The sequence below is a fragment of the Silurus aristotelis genome (assembly GCF_946808225.1).
Source record: "Silurus aristotelis genome assembly, chromosome: 10".
Lineage (NCBI taxonomy): Eukaryota > Metazoa > Chordata > Actinopteri > Siluriformes > Siluridae > Silurus > Silurus aristotelis.
This window is the reverse complement of record NC_139583.1, coordinates 17,846,856-17,859,000: the sequence shown is the minus strand read 5'-3', so window position 1 is coordinate 17,859,000 and position 12,145 is coordinate 17,846,856. Positions and strand designations below refer to the sequence as shown.

Below are 12,145 nucleotides of genomic sequence, written 5' to 3'. Positions count from 1 at the left end.
GTCATACTCTGTATGTATGTGTATGTGACAAATATAATTTGAACTTGAACAAGTCGGTTACGACAACAAAATGTCAAACAAAAAGACCCCGATGAAGACAAAGAGAATGCAGCTTCCCTGAGACAGTTTCTGACGGTTTGAAGAGAAATTCTTTGGTTATGCAAACTGATTGTTGCAGCAGCTGTCCGGGTGGCTGATCTAAGACAATCTTGGATGTGAAGATGGTGGATGTGGAGGTCCTAGGCTGGTGTGGTTACACCTGGTCTGCAGTTGTGAGGGATGTACTGCCAAATTCTCTGCAATGCATTTGTAGATGGCTTATGGTAGAGAAATGAAGATTCAATTCACAGGCAACAGCTCTGGTGGACATTCCTGCAGTCAGCATGCCAATTGCATGCTCCCTCAAAACTTGTGACATCTGTGGCATTGTGCTGTGTTTTAAAACTGCAAGTTTTAGAGTGGCCTTTTATTGTGGCCAGCCTAAGGCACACCTGTGCAATAATCATGCTGTCTAATCAGCATCTTGATATGTCACACCTATGAGGTGGATGGATTATCTCGGCAAAGGAGTGCTCACTAACACAGATTTAGACAGATTTGTGAACAATATTCGAGAGAAATAGTGTACCTAGAAAAATCTTACACAGCACAGTGCACTTTATACCACATCATACCGCACACGGTCACTTTAAGGACAATCATATCAACCACCTTAACTTTTTAATGTTGTAAATGTTTACTGTCATAAGCATCCTGTATATACACTTTTTTCTCATATATACAGTGGGTACGGAAAGTATTCAGACCCCCTTACATTTTTCACTCTTTGTTATATTGCAGCCATTTGCTAAAATCATTTAAGTTCATTCTTCTTCCTCATGAATGTACACACAGCTCCCCATATTGACAGAAAAACACAGAATTGTTGACATTGTTGCAGATTTATTAAAAAAGAAAAACTGAAATATCACATGGTCCTAAGTATTCAGACCCTTTGCTGTGACACTCATATATTTAACTCAGGTGCTTTCCATTTCTTCTGATCATCCTTGAGATGGTTCTACACCTTCATTTGAATCCAGCTGTGTTTGATTATAATGATTGGACTTGATTAGGAAAGCCACACACCTGTCTATATAAGACCTTCCAGATCACAATGCATGTCAGAGCAAATGAGAATCATGAGGTCAAAGGAACTGCCTGAAGAGCTCAGAGACAGAATTGTGGCAAGGCACAGATCTGGCCAAGGTTACAAAAAGATTTCTGCTGCACTTAAGGGTTCTAAGAGCACAGTGGCCTCCATAATCCTCAAATGGAAGACGTTTGGGACGACCAGAACCCTTCCTAGAGCTGGCAGTCCGGCCAAACTGAGCTATTTGGGGAGAAGAGCCTTGGTGAGAGAAGTAAAGAAGAACCCAAAGATCACTGTGGCTGAGCTCCAGAGATGCAGTCAGGAGATGGGAGAAAGTTGTAGAAAGTCAACCATCACTGCAGCCCTCCAACAGTCGGGGCTTTATGGCAAAGTGGCCCGACGGAAGCCTCTCCTCAGTGTAAGACACATGAAAGCCCGCATGGAGTTTGCTAAAAAACACCTGAAGGACTCCAAGATGGTGAGAAATAAGATTCTCTGGTCTGATGAGACCAAAATAGAACGTTTTGGCCTTAATTCTAAGCGGTATGTGTGGAGAAAACCAGGCACTGCTCATCACCTGTCCAATACAGTCCCAACAGTGAAGCATGGTGGTGGCAGCATCATGCTGTGGGGGTGTTTTTCAGCTGCAGGGACAGGACGACTGGTTGCAATCGAGGGAAAGATGAATGCGGCCAAGTACAGGGATATCCTGGACAAAAACCTTCTCCAGAGTGCTCTGGACCTCAGACTGGGCCGAAGGTTTACCTTCCAACAAGACAATGACCCTAAGCACACAGCTAAAATAACGAAGGAGTGGCTTCACAACAACTCCGTGACTGTTCTTGAATGGCCCAGCCAGAGCCCTGACTTAAACCCAATTGAGCATCTCTGGAGAGACCTAAAAATGGCTGTCCACCAACGTTTACCATCCAACCTGACAGAACTGGAGAGGACCTGCAAGGAGGAATGGCAGAGGATCCCCAAATCCAGGTGTGAAAGACTTGTTGCATCTTTCCCAAAAAGACTCCTGGCTGTATTAGATCAAAAGGGGGCTTCTACTAAATACTGAGCAAAGTGTCTGAATACTTAGGACCATGTGATATTTCAGTTTTTCTTTTTTAATAAATCTGCAACAATGTCAACAATTCTGTGTTTTTCTGTCAGTATGGGGTGCTATGTGTACATTCATGAGGAAGAAGAATGAACCTAAATGATTTTAGCAAATGGCTGCAATATAACAAAGAGTGAAAAATTTAAGGGGGTCTGAATACTTTCCATACCCACTGTATATATATTTATATATTTTATATTTTCAAGTCAAGTCAAGTCAAGAAGCTTTTATTGTCATTTCAACCACATATAGCTGATGCAGTACACAGTGAAATGAAACAACGTTTTTCCAGAACCCTGATGCTGCATAAAACAACATAAAACAACAATCACATTAACAGAAAACACAGGGCCAAGGACTAGTAAGAAAAATCCTTGCCACATAAAGTGCATGTGTGCAACCTGGTGCAAACAGTGCAAAAGACAACACAAGACAGTGCAGCACAACACAGGACAGTGCAAGACAATACACAAAATATAAAATAGCTCTGCCATTAAACCTGTCGTAACAAAATAAAGTGAACAGTAGCAGAAAAATGTAAACAGAATATTGTAACAGAATGTTGTGCAAATGAACAAATCGCAGCAATCAAGATAAAGTGAACAGTAACAAAAATGTAGACAGAATATTGTGCAAAAGAACAAATAGCTGCAATCCCGGAAGATGTGCAAAAACGGCATGTAAACATTTTGCGGTAATGATTAGTGGTACTGAATCATGGGTATGCAAAGTGTATGATGTGTGTTGAGTCCGGTTTGTACAGCTCAGTCACACGAAGTGAGTATAAGTGTGTGTTGAGTCCGGTTTGTACAAATACGATCAGTCACACTGTGTGTGTGTGTGTGTGTGTGTGTGTGTGTGTGTGTGTGTGTGTGTGTGTGTGTGAGAGTTTCAGTTCAGTTGTTTGTTGAGTAGCCTGATGGCTTGAGGAAGGAAACTCTTGCACAGTCTGGATGTGGTGGCCGAATGCTTCGGAACCGCTTCCCTGATGGTAGGAGAGTGAAGAGTGTGTGTGACGGGTGTGTGTGGTCTTTCACAATGCTGTTTGCTTTGCGGATGCAGCGTGTGGTGTAAATGTCCAAAATAGAGGGGAGAGAGACTCCGATGATCTTCTCAGCTGTCCTCACTATCCCCTGTAGGGTCTTGCAATCCGAGACGGTGCAGTTCCCAAACCAGGCAGTGATGCAGCTGCTCAGGATGCTCTCAATGGTCCCTCTGTAGAACGTGGTCAGGATGGGGGGAGGGAGATGAGCTTTCCTCAGCCTTCTCAGAAAGTAGAGATGCTGCTGGGCTTTTTTGGTGATGGAGCTGGTATTGAGTGACCAGGTGAGGTTATCCGCCAAGTGAACACCTAGGAATTTGGTGCTCTTGACGATCTCCACTGAGGATCCATCGATGATGGTCACTCTGTGTTCTCCTGAAGTCAACAACCATCTCTTTAGTTTTGTCCACATTCAGAGACAGGTTGTTGGCTTCAGGCTGTTAACTGTTGCACCTCCTCTCTGTATGCTGACTCGTTGTTCCTTCTGATGAGACCCACCATGGTCGTGTCATCGGCGAACTTGATGATATGATTCAAACTGTGCATTGCTTCAAAGTTGTGAGTCAGCAGAGCGAACAGCAGTGGACTGAGCACACAGCCCTGAGGGGCTCCAGTGCTCAGTGTGGTGGTGCTGGAGATGCTGTTTCCGATCCGGACTGACTGAGGTCTCCCAGTCAGGAAGTCCAGGATCCAGTTACAGAGGGAGGTGTTCAGGCTGAGTAGGCTCAGCTTCTCAATTAGGCGCTGAGGGACGATCGTGTTAAATGCTGAGCTGAAGTCTATAAACAGCTTCCTTACATACGAGTCCTTGTTGTCTTGGTTGTTGAGGGACAGATGAAGGGTTGTGGAGATGGCATCGTCCGTGGAGCGGTTTGGAAGATACGCAAACTGCATGGGGTCCAGTGCGGGTGGAAGCTGGATCTTGATGTGCCTCATGACGAGCCTCTCAAAGCACTTCATCACACTGGGTGTGAGTGCAACAGGACGATAGTCATTGAGGCAGGAGACAGTCGACTTCTTCGGCACAGGAATGATGGTCGTCGTCTTGAGGCACGTTGGAACAGTGGTGCTGCTCAGGGAGATGTTAAAGATGTCTGTGAAGACATCCGCTAGCTGTTGTGCACATTCCCTGAACACTCTGCCAGGAATGTTGTCTGGTCCAGCAGACTTCTGTGGGTTAAGATTTGGCCCAGATTTGGCATTCATATGGCACAGCTGGCATTCATCCGGCACTGGCATAAAGCATGTGGGCCAAACATGCCTCGGTTTGGCAGAGGTGGTACCGATTTTAAGGCGGCTCACAAGAAATGGGCCAGATGTCATTTAGGACCAGTTATGGGTATTTAACTTGGCTGAGAATTGGGCCAGTTATGGCCCATGTGTGGCAATTGTCTGGAATCCAGACCTGGTCCACACTAGGACCGTAATTCATTGCGGTATTCATTCATGTGGGCCAAGCAAAAGCTGGTTGTGGTGGCCGGAGCTGGGCCAGAGAAAAATTGCTATGTGGGTCCGAGGTCGCGTAGCTTCTGCCGCAGATCATTGTTTATTGTGTTGTTTGGGTTATTTTTTTGGGTTATTTTTTTTAGTGTTTTGCGGTGGTACACAAGGACAGCAGTTGCTCTGATATCCATGTGTTACATAAGGCGGGCTACAAAGTGAAAGTAGCACCATTTTGGGTCATTTTGGACTTTATTTTATATAGTTTATATCCTTTATTTATCTGCCTTCTTTTTTTTTTTTTTTTTTCTCCCCATCCTATTCCCTCATGCCGGACAGTCTTATAAAGCATTTCACTGCATGTCGTACTCTGTATGTATGTGACAAATAAAATTTGATTTGATTTGAACGTGTTGCATTTATAATTTTGTTCAGTGTATCATTAGAAGTCATAGGATCAGTTTCCATTGTTTTGCTGATGATACCCAGCTATAAATCTCAACAAAACCAGAAGAAATATCTTAATTGACCAGGTTAACCAGTGAGCATGCACCCCCCACTTTGGGAAAGCTGAAAACCTAAAGGTAAATGTTAATAGTTTGTGACAAAAGTGTACTAGATAATTTCAATATCTTTGGAAAGAAGACACTTTGGGCTTTACCAACCAGAGTTGATATTGATTAAAAAGATGTTATAAATGATGAAGTGTCTTCAAAATAAATTCCCTGCATTTAATATTTTTTCAAATTTCATATATAAATACATGAAATCAGTCCTGGAGCAATCCAGAAAAGTACTGGAGATAATATTTCACATTTAATGAAGATATAATAAAATATTAGATGCCAATAAACATTTATCTGAGACGATGTCTCACCTTATTTGAGAGCCAGCAGCTAGATGGCCATTCATACATACTGCATTCATATTACAGTTTTTCTCAAATGCTAAAACACAAAAGCCAGTCCTCTAAACCAAATGACCAGTTGTCTTAACACATTTACTAAATCTAGCCATTATTTTCCAATATCATAAACACATTTCACATGAAGACACAATTCACAAAACACAATCCTCTGTTCTCATATATCTTAACAATTTTTTTTTTTTGCTAAAACACAAGTTGCAAAAGAACTCATTCTCAAATGAAAGCTCATGTGATGCAAAATGCTTGCCACAGTCAGCAATATTTGAACACAATGAACACACCTGGCGTCATTCATTACACACAACGACTCAAAATTGAAGACACTTGTTGCTAATGCTGTGACCACATGTACAAAAACAAGTTCAGAGTACACAGTTTGCTGAAGATTCCAAACAAACACAATGGATGAAGGCAGAGTCAGGGGAAGAGGTGTATAAATCAGAGGAGGAAGAGGAGCAGGCCAACAAGGGAGAGGAGAAGGTCCAGGAGGGAGAGCAAGACAACCTCGCATCATCATTACGGACGAGATGCAAGCAACAGTCATTGACCATGTCATTGTCCATGGCATGACAATGGCTGAAGCAGGACTATAAGTCCGTCCAAACCTGAGTAGGATCACCGTGGCCACCATTATCAGGGCATTCAGACAACACAACAGGTATTGTACTCTATTGCTTTCTTTGTCACAATACAATTTTACAAGCCTGTGAAAGTAGTCTATTGGTTATAAAATAAGTTGTTACTGTATTGTAAAACTGACAACACATGTTTTTTTCTTTAGAGTTAAAAGAATGCCACATAGAGGTGGGAGGGTTGCCATATTTAGAGCGGCACAATGAACCCTCATTGTGGATATGGTTCGTGAGAACAACCTCATTGGACTCCGGGAGATCAGAGACAAAGTCATTGCCGATAATGTCAACTTTGAGAGCATTGATGATGTCAGCTTGGCCACAATAGACCGAGTTCTCCGGCGCCAAAAGATGCGGATGAAACAGGTCTATAAGGTTCCCTTGGAGCACAACTCTGCGCGACACAAAGACCTACGTTACGAGTATGTGCAAGTAAGTATACATCCATGTTCACAGTACAGTTAGTGGAAATACTGTGTTGCTCAGTGGCCTACATTACTTCTGGACAATACTGTGCTACCTGATTGACTGTTTTCTGAACACCTGTGCACTTTCACATTTTCACAGAGGATATTACAGTTGGACACGATGGCCAGACCTCATGAGTACCTCTTCCTGGATGAGGCTGGCTTCAACCTGCAGAAACGAAGGCAAAGAGGCCATAACATCATTGGCCAAAGAGCCATCACTGAGGTTCCTGGCCAACGGGGGGGTAATATTACTCTTTGTGCGGCCATGGGTTTGGAGGGGCTTGTCCACCGGCATGCTGTCCTTGGGTCTTCCAACACCCAACGTCTCCTCACCTTTCTAGAGGAGCTAAAAGACATCCTCCTGGACCGCCAACAACACCATCCTGGGCCCGCACATCAAATTTATGTGATCATTTGGGACAATGTACGCTTCCACAAAACAAACCAAATCAGAGAGTGGTTCACCACCAACAGTAACCACTTTTTAAACGTCTGTCTGCCACCCTACTCCCCTTTCCTGAACCCTATAGAGGAGTTCTCATCATGGAAATGGACGGTTTATGACAGACAACCATACACTAGAGAGGACCTCCTAAGGGCAATGGAGCTGGCCTGTGTTGACATCCCAGTGGAGGCCTTCCAAGGATGGATTTGCCATTACAGGGCATTTTTCGAGCGGTGCCTGGTAAGAGACAATATAGCCTGCGATGTGGATGAGGTGATGTGGCCCGATGCAGCTCAGCGACATGATGCCGCACAGTGATTGTGGTGTGTGTGTGTGTGTGTGTGTGTGTGTGTGTGTGTGTGTGTGGTGTGAATAAAGTAAATAAAATAACTTCACACCCTGATCATGTTTTCAGAAGTACTGTTGTGTGCAATAGATTCTGTTTTTGCATTGAGTTGTGTTACAGTAGTGTACATTAAAAAATATGCATTGGCAGTTATGAAACAAAGAACCTTCTCACAAATTGAGCATTGTGTTTTCAATTGTTTTGCTGTAGTGTGTAATGATGTGTATAGTGTTTACATTTGTGAAAGCTTCGAGCTGCTCTTTTGGTGTGAAAGTTTGAGTTTTGAAGTGACAAGGTGTGGTTGTGTTTATGTAGCTTTAGAAAAGGGTGTTGTGTGTAGACATTGGGGAACATGGAGGAAACGTTTGTGAAATGTGTTTTAGCATTTGAGAAAAACTGTAATGGCCGGCTATTCAAATGGACAGAAGTAGTGTGCCCAACACACACACACACACACACACACACACACACACACACACACACACGCATTTCTCTTATAAAAAAATTGACAAATCATATAAAACTATAAAGAGATATAAATTCTAACTTACAGATGTAAAATAGGCTCAGATTTTCCAGATCACCAGGTCGTGGTAATCACTCTGTGCAAGAATATTTTCCTCACCGCTGCTTCATGCAATCTCTAATAAAACAACTTTCTTTACTACTGCTTTTTCTGTCCTTATATATATATATATATATATATATATATATATATATATATATATATATATATATATTTATATATATATATATATATATTTATTTATTTTTTGCAAACAAAGCCTAGTTGTTAACATATCTTTTTCCTTTAAAAAAAAGGTTATAAATGTTCCCCTATTTCCATTAAGGAACGAGACGCTGTGTCGCCACCCTTTGGGAATGCCTCGCATTGTCCACGTGCTGAACCACGTGTGAAATCTGGCCAATGGAATACGGCCACTACGTCGTGACAACCAGGAGCTACAAAATGGTGGTAGCGCCATTTAGCTTCTGCAAAAGAGAGAAGGTAAGCGACACAGGGACGCAGGAAGTGGTTTCTGAGGGGATTGAAAGCGTGACGTCACCATCAGAGTGACTTGGAGGCGAAACGTCGCTTCTGGGGGACTTGGAGGTGAGACGTCGCCTTCAGAGGAGCTCGGGGGCGAAACATCGCCTACAGAGGAACCTGGAGGTACGATGGCACATCCGGAGGGGTTTGGCGACAACGTCTTGTCCGTGTTGCGGTCTGGCGGACTGATGTGATCGAGATAAAAATTAAGACGTAAAATGTAATAGGCAAACACGTTTCTTCATGCCAGTTTTGTTATTAACACCCTTATAGTTATATAGTTATAGTGCTGCAACCCCCCTTCTTCGCTTCCACAGCAAGCTGCTCCAGCCCCACCTCTCTCTGCACTGCTATTAGCTCACAGACTGCACACAACACACCTAACTCCACCCCCCCACCAATTCCCTCCAGCCTCCACTCCAACCAATACACACTGACCCTTACAGAAGAGCAGGTGACAATGGAGCTCAGGAAGATCAAAGTAAAGAAGGCTGTGGTTCCATACAGCATCAGCTCCAGGCTGCTCAAGACCTGTGCAGACCAGCTGTGCGGCATATTGCTATGTGTTTGACCTGATCCTGAACTGGGGAAGGTGCCACAGCTATGCAAAACATCCTGCGTGGTGCCTGTACCAAAGAAGTTGTGCCCAAAAGACTTTGGGGACTACTGACCAGTAGCACTGACCTCACATCTGATGAGACATCAGAGAGGCTGGTGCTCACTCATCTCCGACCTCTGGTGAGCCCATCAATGGATCCACTTTAGTTTGCCTACCAATCTGGCATTGGAGTGTAAGACGCTGTCATCTTCCTTCTAAATCGGGCTATTATGCACCTGAAAAAAGGCTGGGAGCACAGTGAGAGTCATGTTTTTTTACTTCTCTAGTGCATGTAACACCATCCAACCTATGCTCCTTAGGGATAAGATGGTGTACATGGGAATGCATCTGCCTGGATTTTGAACTACCTGACAGACCAACCACAGTATGTGAGGACTCGTGACTGTGAGTCTGACATGGTTGTCTGCAACAGTGGAGCCCGTCAGGGAACGGTTTAAGCCCTTTTCCTCTTCACCGTCTACACTGCACACTTCATGAAGTTCTCTGAAGACTCTGCCATCGTCGGTCTGATCACGGATGATGATAGGGAGTACAGAGGACTGATACAGAACTTTGTGGACTAGTGCCAACAGAGCTGCCTCCAGATAAATGCGGGGAAAACCAAAAAACTGGTGGTGATTTTCCGTAGGCACAAACAAACTTCATTACTACCAGACAACACTGAGGCAATCCATAAGAAAGGACAGAGCAGACTCTTTCTGCTGAGGAGACTAAGGTCTTCTGGAGTGCAGGGAGAGCTACTGAAGATCTTTTTTGACTCTGTGGAGGCCTCAGTCATATTCTAAAGTGTGGTATGCTGGTGCAGCAGCATCTTAAATGCAGAAAGGAAGAGATTGGACAAGCTGATCAGGAAGGCCAGCTGAGACCTAGGGATTCCTCTGGACACTGTACAGGAGGTGGAAGAAAGGAGGATGGTAGCAAAACTATCATAATTGCTGAAGAACGTCTCTCACCCCCTGTATGAAACAGTTTAATCTCTGAGCAGCTCCTTCAGTGACAGACTGTTTCAGTGTCTGAAGGAGTGACTTTACGATCAAAGCTGCTCCCAGTGAACGAGTCATCAAAATATTTACTGATATTACTGTTTAACTGCAATAATAACAATAACAAAGTATTTTTAACAACACCTGCAATAACAGAAATTTTAAAACTATATTACCTGTGTGCAATATGTCTGTTAGCGTAAATACTTACTCGTGGTCTCTTTTCCTTCTTCTTTGTATTTATACATTGTGTTGTGTATATACTGTATACTACATTATGTTTTATTATTTTATATATTTGCCTTTTTAATTATTTTATATATTTGTATTTCTTTTTCTTTGCTGCTGTAACAGAGAATCTGCCCCCTATGGGACGAATAAAGGTATATCTTATCTTAATACTCTTCTCTTTTCCATGCATTTGGGCCATTATCTTTCCCTGCATTCCCATAGTGGACAATATAATGGTAAGACAGTGCTGATTAAATATTTAGAATGAATTTTGATTTAAAAGTTGGATTTCACAAGAAGATCTAACTTATGATATATAGTGAAATTAAATGTGTTTGGGGCATCAATACTTATAATCGTTCTTCTTACAATCTGACTTTAGTTCACCATCATCTGTGTCGCCAATTACCCTTCTAGCCTCTGGTGTCTCCAAAATTCACGTAGAGTTTACTTACAGGTGTGCACATTCTCCTGTCAAGTTTGTTTTTTATTAATCACAACCTTTGCCTGAAAAGTAGTGTATGTATGTTTCCAGCCCTGTTTTGTGTGTACACTAAGTTTATAACTACAGTTAGTCCAAATGCAGCCAGCAGAGTTCTCACAAGGTCGAGAAAATATAACCATATAAATCCAATTTTAGCATCTTTACACTGACTACAATGTTTCAAATATCAAATTAGCTACAAACTATTGCTACTTACTTACAAGGACCTAAATGGTTTAGCTCCCATATATCTATCTAGTCTTCTAACATGCTACAATCTGACATGCTCTTAAAGATCTCAAAACTCCAGACTTGTATTAGTTCCTAGAATAGCAAAGTCTAATAAAGTTGGTAGAGCATTCTCACATTTAGCTATAAAACAAATTTTTTTTATATTACAATAGCATGGTATTGCAGTAGAAGAGTCTGGGTGTTGAACTAGCTTGTCAGCAGCCTATACCTTTCATTATACGAAAACATTTGGTGCATCATTAAACAAAAATACAACAAAGGACACCCAGAACTTTTAAGAAGCTATAATCCAGTGTCAGACACATATGGGACAAAATTCCTCTCCCAAAACTTCAGCAACTGGCAGGGCCAGTTCTTGCTAATTACATTAGGTGGGCTGGTACAAATAACAGATGGGCAATCAGTGGTAGTGGTAGTCTTATTTAGTTCTCCCAATGACTAATACTTTAAAGAAAATTCAAATTTTAACTGGACAGTTACAATGGAAACAACTAAAAACTCATAGCCTAAACTATATTTTAACCTTAAACTCCATAAATCTTTTTTTTTATTGGCCAGTATGGACCTTTTTTTATTAGCCAGTATGGAGCTAAAGCTTGTAAACATGTCGAACTGAAAGTAGGGTGAGGTGAGTGGTGAAAAAATATATATGGGTTTATGAGATTTGCAAATCATTGCATTCTGTTTTTATTTACATTTTGTACATTGTCCCAGTTTTTTGGAGTTGTGGTTGTATATGGCTAGAACACAACTCTAGCCATTATTTTCCAATATCATAAACACATTTCACATGAAGACACAATTCACAAAACACAATCCTCCGTTCTCATAAATCTTAACACATTTTTTTTTGCTAAAACACAAGTTGCAAAAGAACTCTGCTCATATTCTTAAATGAAAGCTCATGTAATGCAAAATGCTTGCCACAGTCAGCAATATTTTAACACAATGAACAAACCTGGCATCATTCATTAAACAC

The 12,145-nt window shown here is 42.0% G+C and overlaps 3 protein-coding genes across 3 annotated transcripts in view; 1 reads left to right on the top strand and 2 right to left on the bottom strand.

The window, feature by feature from the left end:
• kti12 (KTI12 chromatin associated homolog) overlaps nt 1–12,145 on the bottom strand; it is a 418,740-nt gene that overhangs the window by 273,490 nt on the left and 133,105 nt on the right. The window lies entirely within an intron of this gene.
• The window catches only part of reln (reelin), a 514,851-nt gene that overhangs the window by 473,140 nt on the left and 29,566 nt on the right, over nt 1–12,145 (bottom strand). The window lies entirely within an intron of this gene.
• The window catches only part of LOC310732633 (uncharacterized protein), a gene marked incomplete at its 5' end in the record, with an annotated part of 202,419 nt that continues 196,781 nt past the window's right edge, over nt 6,508–12,145 (top strand). Inside the window, 2 exons of the mRNA XM_083553245.1 lie at nt 6,508–6,717; nt 6,853–7,568. Coding sequence (XP_083409371.1) covers nt 6,508–6,717; nt 6,853–7,518 — 876 coding nt within the window. The 3' untranslated portion in view covers nt 7,519–7,568. The remainder of the gene's footprint in view (nt 6,718–6,852; nt 7,569–12,145) is intronic.